The sequence below is a fragment of the Asparagus officinalis genome, chromosome 4 (genome assembly GCF_001876935.1).
Source record: "Asparagus officinalis chromosome 4, Aspof.V1, whole genome shotgun sequence".
In the NCBI taxonomy this organism is placed as follows: Eukaryota; Viridiplantae; Streptophyta; class Magnoliopsida; order Asparagales; family Asparagaceae; genus Asparagus; species Asparagus officinalis.
Genome location: NC_033797.1, coordinates 23,874,005 through 23,892,322, shown reverse-complemented (window position 1 = coordinate 23,892,322; position 18,318 = coordinate 23,874,005). Strand labels below are relative to the sequence as shown.

Here is an 18,318-nt window from a genome sequence, read left to right as displayed (position 1 = left end):
TTATCGGAGGACAATGCAACATAAACCAAGATACCAAATAAATGTATGGCATCGGCACTTGAGGGGTTGAGGTCTGAATGATAGTCTTCCCGTCGGAATCCACTTTCTTGACGGCAATAAACTCGGAAGATAGTTCCCGCAAGCCACTTTGTAAGCAGCACACCATGGCTGAAAGAAGATTCAAGGGTCGTCCATAAGCCAATAGAACAGCAGGGTATAAGACCTCTACAGTAATAGCATCCACCGGTCTTGTGGGTACCACACAACGCTTCAACCAGAGAGTCAGAAAACCAGCGAACAAAGCCATGTCAGAGATAGGAACTTCTGCCTGATAGTGGAAGCTTTCGAATGTAGTAAACGCTGGGAAGACATCCTCCTCAGCCTCGCAAGTATATTGAGAGGTTGCATCATTAATGCGTTCCGTGATCTCCTCAAGAGTACTGGCAGCTAAGCGAGTCACATCGACTTCTTTGTCCCATAGATTGCGGAAAAGATACTCCGACCACTGTCCTTGTTTTACACCACTTGCTCTTTGATGCGTTCCGTGATCTCCTCAAGAGTACTGGCAGCTAAGCGAGTCACATCGGCTTCTTTGTCCCATAGATTGCGGAAAAGATACTCCGACCACTGTCCTTGTTTTACACCACTTGCTCTTTTCCCGGTAATTTGCGCACATATCTGGAAATGGCACATCAATTCCCAGTAAGTGTCGTAGCAAAAGACAGTCCAGAAATTTTAAACATTTCGTGAAGAGCGAAGCCCAATTCACCAACTGGGGTGAAAAAAGTGCCGGTGTGAGGGTTGTAGAATTCCAACATAGCGAAGAGTCCGCTGTAATTTGGAGAAATCCCATATCGAGTGGCCATTATTGGAACCTTTAGCTCCGAAATCCTCAAAGGTTCTTTTAGCTCCTCCAAAACGAAATTTATCATCCGAGCCCACCAGTCCGCATCACTGGAGTGAACCCAAGTAGGGGCCCTGAAATCCCGAGCAGGGAACTCTCCTTTGACAGAAATAAATTTTCTAATGAACACCTCCGCCAATTTAGCAGGCTCTCCGACAGGATGCTCTTTTTGGAATAAACCTGGCTTCAAAGCCATAAAATTATTGAAACCGGCCGGATGTGTGCCCCGATGAGTGATGTGCCCTGTGGCGACACCTCCTTGGTCCTGAACGAGTTCCCAATTCATCGACCGCGGGATAGAAGCGCACTGATAATAAGAAAGCGGCCACATCCGCTCCAAATTGGGAAGGAAAAGACGACGGTTGTTGACGACTTTCAGCCATTTGTAATTTCCCCCGGACATCCGCTTGGGATCCATTTTTACAGAGTCCCCGAATAGGAAGGATGGCTTCTTTAAAATCTCCCGCTCTGCGGTTTCAAATTTGGCATTCGTAACCAAAGACCTGAGAGTCTCAGGAAAAGCCTGAGTGATGAGTTTCGCCCGCTCTTTGTGGGTATTTTGGAATATTGGATACTCGAAAGCAAAACTAAAGATTGTATTAGTTGTTGTCGCAATATCAAATTGGTATTTCATTGTTCCATGTCAAAACATGATATGAAAAAGAAACAATAAAAAGCCAAACGGCAACACTACCTTTATTTAAAGGAAAACAAGGTGACCTAAGATAAGTGTTGTTCCTACCAAAAGAACGATACGAAAACAGGCTCATCAATTCATCAGATCAAATGAAGTTAGCTGAGACTTAATGTCAGAAAGTTTTTCTTCATGGTCGGCCCGAACCAGCATCTCGGCCCGTTTCCGAAGCTCGTCCTCACTAGACAGCATGGCAGATACCTCCTTCTTAGCCTCTTCCAGAGCACCAGCCTTGGCACGGTAATTCACCAGGGAAGCAGCACTTTTGACGTTGAGCTCAGTGACAATAGATTCTTCTCGTTTGAATTGAGCCTTCATCCTAGTCAACTCCACTTCAGCGGCAGCGATCTTCTCTCGCAAATTCTCCAGAGAAGTATTCGAAAGTGTCAGCTCAACTTGTTTTTGAGCATGTAGCTGTTGCAGTTGTTCAACCTCAACCTCTTCCTCAGCTATATGACGTTGAGCGGCTTCATACTTATTGAGTTCTTCGGCTCGAATCTTCTCAAAAGTAGATGCAATTTGCGCTTGGATATCAGCGCGACCCAAAGCCTCCAAGAATCTGAGTTGTCCCTCTAGACGTGAGATAGCTTCAGAGCAGCGCTGAACGACGTCGACGTCACCTACAAGCTTGAGGTTGTTCAAACTATTCGTGAGCATGGGTTTGAAGGTATCAAAAGTATCTCGTCCGGCTAGCACAACCTCAATTATTTTCTTGGTAAGCCCTCTCAAGTAGTCAAGGGAAATCTTGACAAAATCTGGTACGTCTGCGGGGCTCGAAACAGCAATAGGCGACGGTACAGAAACTTCTGAAGATGCTAAGCCAAGTAAAAGACCAGCAGGCGATTTCGGTGTAGTAGCTTGTGAAGGAGTGCCGATATCCAGCTGAGATGGACTCGATTGCAAAGCCATCAGTTCCCCCATTTGAGATGACCTTGGAACGTCTACCACTTCGGTAGAGGCTAGAGAAATTGTCAGTAAAGTCGTCGGTGGAAGAGCCGTTGTGGAGGTCTCCAAACGAGGTGGCTCTGACACCTGAGCTGGTGGTGGTATAAGCTGTTGCGTCGAAGGAGGGGTGACAGTACTCGCTTCATGTATCATAGGATCTGTATAAGAAATCTATTTAAATACAGAGAAGAGATTAGCTGAGCTGAAACAAACGGCACTTACCATCGAGGGGTAGGGGAATGTAGGCTGACGCTTTGTCGGAAAAGGATGATGGTGGGATATACCAGTCTTCTGGATCATCGCTGTCATCACCCAAGTTGTCATCATTTTCATCACCTCCACCTTGGTCTCCATCATCATTCATATCATCATCACCCCCACCTTGGTCACCCTCATCATTCATATCATCATCGCCGTCGCTATGATCCATGGGCTCATCCTCGCCTACGGAAGAAAATGCTGATGCATCTTCGGTGATTGTAGGCTTTGCTATGATCCCAGTGGTAGGGCTAAGCTGTGAATCGCCTACAATTGGCAATAACACAGAGGTGGAAGGAGACTTGTCTGTTGCTGGGTCTTGCTGGGCAGTCACAATAGGTTCGGGGACAGGAGGTATATCTTCTACCACGTGAGAAGTAGTGGAGGCAGTATCATGAAGCGTGCCTTCGGGGACAAACTCCGCACCCCCTGCAAAAGATTCATCTCCATGCTCTTCTTCATGCAATGAACGAGCAGAAGGATCATGGCCTCCTAAAGCAGGACTAACTGTGGGGAGAGTAGGCTGAGGCGAGAGTTCCAGAGCAGTCGATTCTTGTTCTTCTTCTTCAGAACGCCATGTTTTCTGAGCGTCCGACATAAGTTTGGAAGCAGGGGGTTCAAGCGTTAACTTCCGACGAGCTCTTTTGTCATACTTGGCTTCTTCGACCGCCCCCAGCGCCCTTTTGCCCGTAGCACTCTGACTCCGGGTCAGAACTCTTGAAGGTTGTACCTTGTGGGTATCCGGTATCCTGATCTCTTCCTGAGCTCGCTCTGGTGACTGTTGCCGTTCACCCTCCGTAATCGACTTTTCATATGACAAATATTCATTGGCACCCCGGGCACGGAACCGCTTAGCACTCTTCTTTGAAGCATACCATTTGCGGATGTCTCTTAAGCAGGAGGTATTCATGTGGTAAGCTGAAATCTGAGAAGCGGCCTGGTACCATGTACAGAAGCTCAAAGAAGTACGAGCATTGGGCGTCTTATGTGGTAGTCGGAATTTTGCTCCGGTACAACCAGCTACTGAGTAGTACCAAGCTCTTGCTCCTTCATACACATTACCTGTGTATGCAAGAGTAGGGTTTGGGTTCCCAACATAGAGCTGATCATAGCCAAATTGCCGAGAAAAACGATAAGGCTGATATGGTTCAATAAAGCATTTTCTCCCTTGTCGAAAAATAAGATAGCCCGGACGAATGTTTATGAGCCACCAAAAGGCACCCCTGCTAAGCATGGTGAAAGAATTCGGTCCCGGAGTGTCTTGATGAAGTTCTCCATACGCGCCGCCCTCGAAAGCGGGAAACTTACAAGCAATCTCGTAATTATAATCCCGTCTCAATATTTCACGGAATCTAACTTGATACCAACCGGCCCATTCAGAGGTTTCTAATTGCTGAACAAGAGGAGTTGAGGTGCCACTTGATTCAGGAGTCGTCATTATCGGAGGGCAATGCAACACAAACCAAGACACCAAATAAATGTATGGCATCGGTACTCGAGGGGTTGGGGTCTGAATGATAGTCTTCCCGTCGGAATCCACTTTCTTGACAACAATAAACTCGGAAGATAGTTCCCGCAAGCCACTTTGTAAGCAGCACACCATGGCTGAAAGAAGATTCAAGGGTCGTCCATAAGCCAATAGAACAGCAGGGTATAAGACCTCTACAGTAATAGCATCCACCGGTCTTGTGGGTACCACACAACGCTTCAACCAGAGAGTCAGAAAACCAGCGAACAAAGCCATGTCAGAGATAGGGACTTCTGCCTGATAGTGGAAGCTTTCGAATGTAGTAAACGCTGGGAAGACATCCTCCTCAGCCTCGCAAGTATATTGAGAGGTTGCATCATTAATGCGTTCCGTGATCTCCTCAAGAGTACTGGCAGCTAAGCGAGTCACATCGACTTCTTTGTCCCATAGATTGCGGAAAAGATACTCCGACCACTGTCCTTGTTTTACACCACTTGCTCTTTTCCCGGTAATTTGCGCACATATCTGGAAATGGCACATCAATTCCCAGTAAGTGTCGTAGATTTTGGGAGCACCATTTTTCAGGATCTCTAATTCCCTGCTTCCGGGAACAAACTCCTCATAAGGCAATTTTCCAAAGGACAATCCAGAAATTTCAAACATTTCGTGGAGAGCAAAGCCCAGTTCACCAACTGGGGTAAAAAAGGTGCCGGTATGAAGATTGTAGAATTCCAGCATAGCAAAGAGTCCGCTGTAATTCAGAGAAATGCCATATCGAGTGGCCATTATTGGAACTCTCAAATCCGAAATCCTCAAAGACTCTTCTAGTTCCTCCAAGACGAAATTTATCATCCGGGCCCACCAATCCGTATCACTGGAGTTAACCCAAGTAGGGGCCCTGAAATCCCGAGCAGGGAACTCTCCTTTGACAGAAATAAATGTTCTAATGAACACCTCCGCCAATTTAGCAGGCTCTCCGACAGGATGCTCTTTTTGGAATAAACCTGGCTTCAAAGCCATAAAATTATTGAAACCGGCCGGATGTGTGCCCCGATGAGTGATGTGCCCTGTGGCGACACCTCCTTGGTCCTGAACGAGTTCCCAATTCATCGACCGCGGGATAGAAGCGCACTGATAATAAGAAAGCGGCCACATCCGCTCCAAATTTGGAAGGAAAAGGCGACGATTATTGACAGTCCTCAGCCATTTGTAGTTCCCTCCCGACACCCGCTTGGGGTCCATCTTTACAGAATCCCCGAATAGGAAAGATGGCTTCTTTAAAATTTCACGCTCTGCGGTTTCAAATTTGGCATTCGTAACCAAAGACCTGAGAGTCTCAGGAAAAGCCTAAGTGATGAGTTTCGCCCGCTCTTTGTGGGTGTCCTGGAATATTGGATACTCGAAGGCAAAACTGAAGATTGTATTCTTCACCGCACCTCCCGCGTGACCAAAGTAGTAGTTGAACGAAAGAGGATCGTTGGAGTAGCACACTGCAAATAAGGAAAAAATCAATCAGAGGAAGTCTAACTCAAGAATACAAGGTTCAGACCTGCGTCCAGATCATTAAATGCAGAGCCTCAACCCGCAGCTAAATTTTTGAACGCAAGGTGTAGACCTGCGTTCGGATTCTCGAACGAAGGGTCTCAACCCACATCTAATTTTGAATGTAAGGTCTAGACCTGCGTTCGGATTCTCGAACACAGGATCTCAACCCACATCTAAAATTTTGAATGTAAGGTCTAGACCTGCGTTCGGATTCTCGAACACAGGATCTCAACCCACATCTAAAATTTTGAACGAAAGGTTCAAACCTGCGTTCGGAGTCTTGAACGCAGGGTCTCAACCTACATCCAAAATTTTAAACGCAGGGTCTAAACCTGCGTTGAAATTTTATGAACGATGGAGCTAGCCATGCGTTTTCTTGAAATTGATTACCAACTCAGAATTATCTCTTGAGCTTAAATACAGATCGTCAATCACCATGCGTTTTCTTGAAATTGATTACCAACTCAGAATTATCTCTTGAGCTTAAATACAGATCGTCAATCAAGGGATGGAGATGAGAGACCTGTCAAACCAATTTCCAATGGTTCAACCTTACCATTAGTTGAAGAAATCAGCGACGAAGGCGTAGGGATTTGATCATCCCCGGAGGTTCTAGCCGAAGGAACATCCTGAGCTTGGGCGGTCTTCGATTTAGAAGCCATTTTCTTCTTGGGACCCATGGCAATTGTGGCGAAGAAGATGAAGATGGGCGAAGTATTTAGGAACGGATCCTTTCCTCCGTTGAAGTGCTGGAGAAGATGAACAGTAGCCCTGTTCAGAAATCAAGTAAGAAGGGGAAAAGTCGAATCACTTTTTGATTTGACCTCAGTGGCCCACTTATAAACAGCTGTAGCTGTCAAATCGAAGCAGGATTTTAGGCAAAATCTCACCTGAAACGTGATTCTCGCGTTTTCAAAAAAGAGGGGTTTCAACTCCCGAACGCACCCTCACGTTCAAATAGTCGAATGCATGATTTAGACATGCGTTCTGATGACCGAACTCAGCCTATCACATAAATAACTCCTTCAAAGGGGTTAATATTCCAAGTAATCCCCCTGAGGCCGTTCTCCTGACTAAGCTGAGTATGAAGTCCTTCTGATACAGGCTTGTGGTTCTCTCCATCTATGACGACAGATCTGTCTTAAGCTCAGAAATGCCCAGCTTCCCTGAAGACGACGAATTTAGTCAAACAAGCTAAAGCCCAAAAGTCATTACAGATGAACCAAAAAAGAATGATGAGGTCAACGAAGAGGCTCCACTCAATCTGCAATAAGGCGCATTGGGTCAACAAAATTTTTGGGATTCCAAAGTATTTCGAAAATTCGTCTCAGTCAACCGCGAACTTTCGAAAACTTTGGAGGGGGTTCTGTAGGCTGTCTAAAAATAATAATAGATATCGGATTCCCCATCAAACACCGATGATGGAAGTTACAATCTGACGACTTCTAGAAGGCTATAATTTGAAGATTTTCACATATCAAAGAGCTAAACCAAAGATTACAAAACGACGATCTTTAGCAACGCTCTGACAGAAAGAGATTACAAATCAACAATCTCTTCAAACCAAGACGTGGAAGTCCTCCCCGCGTACCATCATCAAGACACAATACCAATTCAATCACCTACGCAGCTTCAACCGCTGCAAACACGAATGCATCTTCTTATGTGAGATGATTGATCTTGATGGCTGTGACAACAACATGACTAATATTATATTAGCAACCATTAGAGGTGCTGATGAGCAGTGTAATGATATTCGACACACTGAGGGGCACATAATTAAACCATGCAAAGAAATCTCAGTGGAGATCGTGACCTGCAGTTGATAGAGCGTTATTGAGATGCCTTAATTGTCACAAAGGGCCTGAATAAGACCTTCTTTACTGGTCATTGGTGTCATCCATAAAGACAGAGAAACCTGAACGCTTCAACAATCAGCCGCTGAATGCAGCTTCATCAGCTCGAACGCAGCTCCAATCGCTGCCAAGCACAGCTCGAACGCAGCTCAAATCAGCCTCTGAACGCATCTCAAATCAGCCGCTGAACGTAGCTTAAATTGCCACTGGACGCAGCTCTATATCGCTGCCAAACGCAGCTCTAACCGACGTTGAACGCAGTTCAATACTGCTGCCAAACCCACCTTCAAACATCGAAGAACGCAGCTCAATGTCGCTGCAGAACGCACCTTCAGATGCTGCGTTCAAACCCAGAATCTATGCCAGAACGCATGTCAAAGTTCTGACATGTTCAAACACGATCCAGGAAGTTTCAAAAACCGCTCATCACCCATGATCTGGGGAGTGGTTTTAATGGGTTGTTACAACCGATTAATGAGGTAACAAAACCTATCATTTAGGAGCGGATTAAGGGGTTAGTTACACCCCTAATCTCCCTATAAATATCAACAAACTCAACAGAGTTCGAGGCTGAATTTTTGGAGATCGGATTTTGATCACTTGGAGAGGATCTTTCAATCAGATTTTCCAGAATCAGAAAAAGAGGATTGACTCCTTACACAGTCTGGGGAATCAACAAACGGAGGAGCTCTAAACCGTCGATACTTGGCCTATTAACCGAATTGTTTTCGGTTTGAATAACTCTATTACTAGAGTTTGTTGCTTGTATACTTGGCCTATTAACCGAATTGTTTTCGGTTTGAATAACTCTATTACTAGAGTTTGTTGCTTGTTCTGGATCACGAAACTCATCAAGAGTTATCAACCAGGCAAGATCGTTGTTCCAGTGAGTACAGATATTCGGATCGTCAACGAGAAGCAAACTCGACTCAAGCATTCAAGGGAGGCATCTCATCGCTACCAAGAAGAACCCAGAATTAAACAAAGGAGAGAATCCAGATCATTCTCTTCTCTTTTGTAATCGGAAATCCAATTGTAATCGAGAGTTGAGAGATTTGTAAACATTCTTTTTCTAAGCAGTTAGAGAGAATAAAATCAAATACATTTCTTTCATTTATTTTTCTTATTACAAATTTTCCACAACAGCTATCAGCTGAGGGCTTCTGAGTTTGGTATGAGCAGATATATCACTTTGGACTCTCGGCAGGTAGAGAGTATTGGTCAGATCAGAGGGATACCGCAGCGGGTGGAGAGTGATGCTACTTCATATTGGGTGGAGCTTACTCCACATACTCCAGGTCATTCTGCATTATTAGGTTTTCTAGCTGAGATGGCACAACGTGGGAGTTATGTGGATACGGATGCGGATGACGAGTTGGTAGATCCGAGTGCAGCTGGTGGATATAGCTTGGATACGACCATTGTTTCACCTCGGGTGGAGGTGTTTGGATCGCTTCAGTTTGGGTCGTTGATGATGCTATCAGCCGCAGTTTGGATTGAGGGTCTTTGGAGGCCATGGGGGTGAACTACATGAAGGCTTGATTCCTTAGAGAGGATACGTAGGCAGTCAGTTTTGATGCAGTCGATTTGGTGAGTAGACACTTTTGATTTGGGGTGAGTGTTCGCACTCCCGTTTGGGTCTCGACATGTTGTGGATGATGTCTGTTGTCATAAGTCCGTTACCATGGCGTACTGGATGCAACAAGTGAGGCATTGGTTTGGTTGGTGTCAGCTCAGTTTGGTAGAATCTTCGCCGAGGTGGAGATTTGTAGAATTGGCAGAATAGCAGATTTTAGGCTCAGGTTCAGCTTCTGGCAGTTTGGCGATCGACCGCGGGCTTTGGCGGTCGACCGCGTTTGTGCACAACCCTTACTGTGCGTCTGCACCTGTGACGGTCGACCGTGACGGTCGAGTGGTGGTCGATCGCCGTGGTCGACCACAGATGTTTCTGAACTTTGAGGCTGTTCTGGGATTGAGGACGGTCGACCGTGGCGGTCGACCGTGATGGATCGCGGTCGACCCCCACGGTCGACTGCCGTAGCGGTTTTGGGCTGGGTCTGTTTTCCAGACCCGTTTCGTTTGGGTTTTCTATAAATACCCAAACTCGATTCTAGGGTTGGAAAGCAAGGGGTTTTGAGCAGATTGAGAGGGTTTTCTTTGAGCTTCTATTCTAGGAGAAATTGGTGAGATCAAGAGTTGATTTGTTGAGAGTTTATGAGAGATTTGTAACCCTAGTTGTATCCCATTGATTTGTAATAGTGAAAACTCCCCCCTTCCTTGCCCCGTGGACGTAGGCATCTCGCCGAACCACGTTAAAACTAGTGTTATTGTGTTTATGCTATTGTTTGGTGTGTTTGTTCATCTCTCTCGGCTATTTGGTTGGATCTCGGCATAGGGGTTTCTCCGGCTGAAGAGCAATATTTAATGAACTTCTCAAATGTTGGACAATGAGGGGTCAGAAACAACAGAGAGGAACAAGCTACCCAAATTAAATGAAAGAATAAAGAAATGATGCAAGGGTTCTAGGAGGCAAAGAAAGAAGAGATACATACTGTAGGCCAAAAAAAGATAGAAAAAGATAGGGGGGGAAACTAACAGACGATACAACTGGGAGATGAAATATGCAGAAAAAAAATAGAAATGCATAAAACTCAAAGAGAAACAAAACATTGATATCAAACTCTTTTATTTAGTATAAACTGTTAAGATGCAAAGAACAAGTGATAACGGATAAAAAAAACTATATATATTCAATTTTCTGAAAAATTCGTTCATTAGATGAATTCTGAATGAATAGCTTGCTGGAATCTCGGACACTAGGTAATTGAGTGGCTTAGAAGTGAAGTCAGCTCACGCTGATATTTACAATATGCTATACTTTGCAATATTTTTGGTAGTCTTTAATGATTTCGCTCTCTTAGCCAACTATACAGTCTTTCTTTCAAAATCATTATTACAGACTCGCACCACAATCTTAATTGTGCAGTGTTGAGCAATACTACTCCTCATCCTTTAATCATCTGAAATTAGTAGAGCCAAAAAACCGCTATCACAGGTTGTGAGTTGATGTTCATGATGTAATACTGATACATTTTGTTTGGATTGTGCTTTTGGAGTTGGGGGCACAAGTCTGTTGATGTTTACGACAGTTTGGTGGTGAATGAAGGTGCTGGGGCTTCATGTTGAAGCCCCATATCCTTCGTTGTCGAAAAAGAAGGAAAAAACCTATCACTATAATTCAAACTATATACGTGGATATTAAAAAATCATACAGAACTTAGGTGCCTAATTGCGCCGAGAAGCAAAAACATGAACCTGAGGATCCATAAGAGTACTTACAGATACCAGTGCAGGATTGAAGATAACCCGTGCTCTATCATTTAGAACATCAACAGCTGCATCATGAACTCCTGGCAGTCCCTTAATCGCCTTCTCTACCGATACTGCACAGGCTGAGCACGTCATTCCAGTCACTGAAAACAATGCCACCACCTTCTCCCCCTCTTCTCCCCTCGACACATCCAAAACCTTGTCATTTCTTCCTTCTCTTTTCTGAAACTTTGACATCGACAAGAAACGAGAACATATTTTCTCCATCTTCTAGTCTTCTGTGTTCAAGTTTTTGGGAAGGATGTTACCTTTTGTATCAGTTGGCTAAAAAGCAATCAAATTTTCTGAGTTGTTGCATTACACGTGGCATTCTCTGAATAATATTTTAGTGTTAAAGGAGTAAGGCTTTGCTTTTGAAATTGCCACTGGGGAGCAGTAGTAGAGAGCTGTTATATATAATTGGAGAATTGACTTGCAGTATTATATGTAATCATTAGGAGGCCACCCCCACTTGTTAAAGATGGAATTTATAGTGTGGCCGACTCAGAGAGTCAGGCACTCACTACCTCAGGATAAGAAAACATAAAGCTTGAAGCTTCTTTGGTCGAGAGAAACAAAAGTGATGAATATGAGATAAAGAAATGCTGTGACTCTTAGTGAGCACCAAGGGACTACATTGAACGTAAAATTTGTGGCCATAATTTTATGCGAATCAGATTATTCCTAAAGTTTATGATGTGATTGTAGATACAAATTTATGTTTGTTTTGTTAATGAGACAGTAATGAAACAGGCTACATTACAATTATACATTTGTTCTCAACTCCAAAAGACTATATACATCATCTTAATTCAGACCATCAGGCTTAAATATTGTAACCAAATGCAAATAGGCACAGTCGAAAACGTCCATTAGTAATTAATGGTTGTGCATTGTCATTATATCAAACTAGATGTTGTTTTTAGCATACACGTATACTTCTGATCTAAAGATGATACATAGTACAAATTGTTAAACCATGCGATAACTAACGATGTGTTTCTGTAGTCCAACATACTAATTAACTACTTCACTACACTGTCTAAAAGAAATTTGAACCTGGTTTGTTTACTCCACCTCATTACATAATCAACATACTGTCTGAACATATCAATTCACAATTGTTGGATATTGAAAAATACACTGCTTTATTATATAGTTGTAAAGAAATAGCACTAAGGAACTTATCTGATCGATGGTTTCTCTTATCTTTCTCTTCCACAATAACCATTAGAGTACTTGACTAGCAAAGTTCATTGTTTCTTCGCCATTTTTACAGACCGTGCCAGGTATTTTCATTGGAACTAGTAATCATTGCTGAAATTATGTATATTCTTGTTTAATTCAAAGAATAAGAAGAAAATAATGATAAAATTATGTTGGCATCTTCATGCTTGATACTCGCAAGTAGTGCAAAGTTGGCCACAAGTTTGGGTATCTGAGAATTTCAAGCAAGTACACACGGAGCTGATTAAAATTACTCTTTTGATCACGTTACAAGCATGTTCAGAAGGTTGCAGTACTTATCATCCTGAAAATTTTTCAAAAACTATCATAGTTTCTGAGAAAAGCTAAAAGCATCATATTGATACTTCTCCTCAGATACATAACAATAAGCCTGCTGGTACATTTTTATACTATATACAGCCTGTAGCCTACTGGTACATTTTTATTCTATACAGTCTGTCATATATACTTGCTTGAACTTATATATACATGACGTATAATTTTTTACTACTACTGTGAATAACAATTGATCAACATTATATCGCTATCGAACCTTTACTTGCGACACTTTTGAAAGAGGAAATGAAGGAAGAACAAGTGAAACCAAACACTATATCTCTTGTAAGCCTTTTTAATTTAGTGGACAATGATTTTGAAGGAAAGGAAGAAGAAGAGAAATCAAATGAAAAAAACTAGGGAAGGCAGCTTTCAATCACAAAAGCACTCAAAATCAGCCCTATCATATTGTGATCAGACTCCTTCAAGCCTGTTTTCTTAATTAGTAGATAGAACTATATACATATATAGTGTCCTAAAGTAACGTAAAACAACACGCTATGATGACTGACTAAATAATAGAAGTATTAGAAGACTACCCAAACAATATAACTTCTAATATCTACTCAAAATTCAAACTTTTGAATAGAAAATGATAATGTACATCTAGCTACAAAAATGTACATAGATTTTGAGACGTATGGCTTAAGCTGTATCATGCATCCATCATAATCATCTCTACATCACTTCTTTTTAAAATTAGATTTGACGCATTCAGTGGCACCATCATTAAGAACCTCTTTTAATGTGTGCATTCCACGCTCATGGTTTCTACTAATAATAAGTGCATTCTTGAGATGGTATACTCTGTCTTCTTCTCCATCTATGACAAAATCATCTCCCAGGTTGCTACACGCACACTTCTTTCTAAATACGCTATCGAGTAAAGATGATTTGACATCTAACAAGTAGATTTTCCATTTAGCGAGTGCGAGCAACCTAATTCGGCACTTAATGCACTAGCCTGAATTAAAGTGGGGAATGAATTGGTTTTGCACTATGTACTACAAAATCTCACTTTCTAAATATGGCTTATATAATCTATCAATACGAATGTAGCATCAAAAAAGAAGAGGTATAATTATACGCATATCATAGTAATTCGTAATGCTAATGCTTCATATATACATATATGAGACAAATCTTGTGAGAGTAAGCAACACATACGTCAGACATATATATCGAACCAACCTAATAATATTGTAGCTACTTTGTTATAAAAACAAATGAGAACAATATAACCACATCAATATGATAGACGGTGTATCCATGTGCTTCTGTACCACCATTGCTTTTTGATCAATAGAGCTTGTTTCCTTCAGATTCCAGGATTCAAAACAAAACAACGAATATCTATAAAAGCAGAAAATATATTCATCTTTTGTTGAAGAATTTTGATGGTTGAGACATTGTCATATATATTATGAACTTTATGCACTATGTTTCTGATTACAGTAGTGTTTCTGGTGAGCATTATTTTGAGGGCGGCATGCAACAGCCTTAGTGGTCCAGTTTGCCCTTTTGTTTATTGAGATGACCTAAAAAGTTGCTGACTAAAGTATTCATGATATCTGTTTGCTTGATTTTATATTGTTTTGAAGTGTAGAGTGCATGAGTATGTGTGTGTAGTACTTGTGGGAACTTGTAGTACAAACTAGGGTTTTGCAAGTACCTGAGAGGAGAATGCAGTAGTACAACTAAGGCATGTTATTGTTTTGGGTGTATACAGGTGAGAACTAATCAAACTGTTATTTACTCTATATGATCTCATCTTATTTGTTTTAGTTAGAATTCTGGTTCAATCTGTAATTTGCTTCCTATGAATATGGACATCGAAAGTAGCACCAGTTTTACTAAATAAACGAAAAACCCATTGCCATTTATAGCCTCTAGTACTGAAAGCCAGTATATACATTATCTCTACCGGCAAGCTACTTAAGAATTTTCTACTCCATGTGTGCGTATGATCATTGTATTACTTATGATTAATTGAATTCATATGTTGAAATAAATGTAATCTAATTTCCCTTTTCTCAAGCAAGTAGCAAGTTGTCGCTCAATTTATGCATAGTAAATGTGAACAGTTAATGACTGTCGCGAAATTTTCATCTCTAGCTAGATAGAGGTTACTTAAGGTTGAGTTTGGGTTTTCTAAAACTTAATCACGTCAATTATCAGAGAGAAAAAGTCAGTTGAACATGCCACATATACGCAGATTACATTGGTTGAAAATCCTTCTCATCAAAGTATTCCCTCCCCCCCCCCACGTCCCCAATAAAAAAAAAAGGCGGGCGTTTGGTTCAAGTATATGCTGGATGAGTAGACATTTTTTTTTAAGGAGAAGAATCAATAGAGAACTTGATACAGAATGTCATTTAAGTTTCATGTTATCATTTGTTGAAGTTCTCTTAATAATGTGAGAGAGTTTGCATTATAGGTGACCAGATTAAATCTAAAACATGAGTTGTCATACCAAACATGCAACTAGAACGTTACTAGCTCAAGAATTCCAAACATGTGTAAAATTTCATGCACCATATATAATTAAAACATATACATGAGCAACTAAAGTTACAAAATATTCTTAGAACACAAGCATAATTTATATCAATATTACCTCCTTATAAAACACATGCATAAAATATTCTTAGAGTCTAATTACACACACATTTTCTGACATGATATATCACACGTTGTATAATGAGTTCTCGAATTCAATCTCTCAAATTTTTTTGAAAATTCTTGATTTTCTTTAGTGTAATGGATTCAAATCCGTAGGAGTCCCTCCATTTATATTTTTAATAAAAAACTATTCACACAACTTCTTAAATAAGTTCTATCCTAACCCCCTTTGATAAAATTATTACTAAGAGAAGTTTCATATATACTGACTAGCTTTAGTCTAGGGGTGTCCAAACAGGCCTGGTTGGCCTGGGTCGGGTCCGGGCCCGGGCCCAAGTAGGCCAGGCTCTAGGCCGCCCTGGTTTATTTTAATTTTTTTTATTTCTTTAAAATTTTAATAATACATAACCAAAAATTAAACAAAATTTTAATAAAAAACAATCATATTATTAATCTCTTTTAATTACATAAATTACAAATACAAAAAATTATAAAAATTAAAATAATAAAAATAATTTTTTATTAATAATCAGTAAAACATCTACAATTATAAATTTATTTTGGAATTTATCGCATCACAATAGATGAATACATCTCAACTAGCTTGACACCTACTCATCTATATCACTATCATTTGCAACTGTTTCTAAAATAATTTATCATAAATTTTTAGCGAAGAAATAAAAATTACAATTTGATGAATAATGTTTACTCTTTATATCTATCTGTTAGTCCCAACTCTTGAAATTTATCTTTAATACCAGCCATCTGATCGATGTCTTGCGTTCTCTTCTCGTACCTCCACCAATCTTATAGGCACATTACCACATGTATAGTATATGGATCTAACAATATCTTGTGGTTGTCGATCAAACGTCCTGTTGTGCTGAAGGCGGATTCTGAAGCTACCGTGGAAACATGCACTGTTAGTAAGTCACGAACCATGATGAAAAGTATAGGATATGAAACTGTTCCATATACTTTCCACCACTACTAAATATCTAAACTATTATTTTGACATTTAACTAAAGATGCAGTTAAATATTGATCAATTTCAGAAACCTTCGCTGATGATCCAAGTCCAGATCCACCAGTTAGCTCAGCTATCATTGATTCCTTATCAAAACTCGCACTTTTGCCCCGACTTGAGCTCGTAGAAGCATAAGCTGTAGCCTGATGTGTAATTAAACCATATTTAGCTGCATACTCATCATATAATCTTTAAAAATAATTTCTAATAGTATTATGATGAGTAAGAGCAGTAATGGTTTGACCATCATTAGTGTTTATAATCATATTATCACACAAGGAATTTAACAAACTTCGAAGGCTAATATCCTTCAAACACTGATCAATAAGAACCCCCAAACAAAAAATAATAAGAATAGGCCTAAAATACTTATTAAATTTACTTTCTATTTAAAAAATTATATTTCTAAAATAATTATCCAAATGATATTTATTTAAAAAATTTTATATTTAAAACTTATAAAGCAACTAAAGTTATGGTTTGATAATAACAACCAGATAATAACATAGTAGTATAATAAAAAACTTGTAACATCTCTTTTAAATTACTTATAATTGTCCATTCATCCTCAGTTATTCCATACATACTACCAGAGCTAGAACTAGAAGTATAGAAAGCAATAAAATCATTTATAATTTTTTATATTCTATTGCTACATTTAACATTGCATAGGTAGAATTCCACCTATGATCAATATCTTTTGGAATTAGTCTGAGTTTTAAATTTTTTCTTTTATAGAATTATTTCTATCTTTTAATTCTTTATTCAGAAGCATTATGAGCATAAAGCTACCGACCTAACATTTTCTGTCATGGATTTAATTTCACCAAATGCACTTTAAACAATTAAATTTAAAATATGGCATACACATCTAATATGAAAATGATCACCATGACATGGCAACAACAGAGATGTTTTAATATAATCAACAGCTATATTATTATTACTTGCATTAGCTAGTGAAAAATAAAATATTCTTTTTGAAATTTTTAATTTTATAAGTTCTTCAATTATTAAATTTACAATATTAATACCAGTATGTGACTCTTTAAATACAATAAAAGAAATAACTCTTTTAAATATTTGATAATTATCATCAATCCAGTGTGTTCTGATACATAAATAACCAGTTCGTACTCTAAATGTCCAAATATCAGAAGTTAAAGAAAATTTACAGTTTAAACTTTGAAAATAAGAAATTATTTTTTATTATTCCTTTTGATAATATTTTAAAATATCACGCTGATAAGTTTGACGAATTTTTTTTAAATGCGGGATAAAGACTATCTGTAAACAAATCTTCAAATTCATCATCTTCTACTAATTTAAAAGAAAATTTTTTAAATATAATAAACCTGATAACACATTTCCCGACTCGAACTGTGTCATAATTCTAACTACCGATACTACCAGAATATGAGAATTGTGAGAGTAAAGATTGTCGGATATCACCTTGAGGTGTCTGGCCTTTGTTGTGTTTATCTAAATGTCGTTTGAGGTGGTTGATGTCGCTCTTATGATGAAGTTGGAATATATGGCCGCACAACGCATACTTAGCCTTTTGGGTGAGAAGCCTACCGTGTTCATTTCTGGTGACTTCTATTTTCTCGAAAAAAATTTACACATCAAATCTCGGCCTTTAGGAGCTCTTGGTGCAGAATCGTCGCCACTAGAGTCGTGATCAACATCGGTAGGAGTAGGAGTAGTAGCTGTAGCTCCTGTAGTATGAGGACTCATTTCAAGATTAGCAGTTAGGTTTTACCCTTAATAATCAGAGGAGGAAGTCATTTGATTGAAGAATTAGAAAGGAAAAGTGTATATTAGAGAGTATTAGAGAGAAGTAGATGAGTTTTGGATGAGAAAAATAAATAAATAACCCCCTCTATTTATAGATCCAGACCCCCTAGATAAATGTCTAAAATACCCTCAAATTTTGGCCATTTTTTGATCGTTTTTAGGGTATTTTGGTAAAAAACCAAAAATAGCAGTTTTTGACCGTTATGGTCGGCCCGGCTAGGCCCAACACCCCAACAAATGTGACCGTTTTAGCCGGGCTAGACACGG

At 39.9% G+C, this 18,318-nt stretch overlaps 1 protein-coding gene across 1 annotated transcript in view; it reads right to left on the bottom strand.

Moving 5' to 3' along the window:
* The window catches only part of LOC109836958 (probable copper-transporting ATPase HMA5), a 52,321-nt gene extending 40,916 nt beyond the window's left edge, over positions 1-11,405 (bottom strand). The window contains exon 1 of the mRNA XM_020405021.1: positions 11,010-11,405. Within this exon, the coding sequence (XP_020260610.1) occupies positions 11,010-11,267 (258 nt within the window). The 5' untranslated portion in view covers positions 11,268-11,405. The remainder of the gene's footprint in view (positions 1-11,009) is intronic.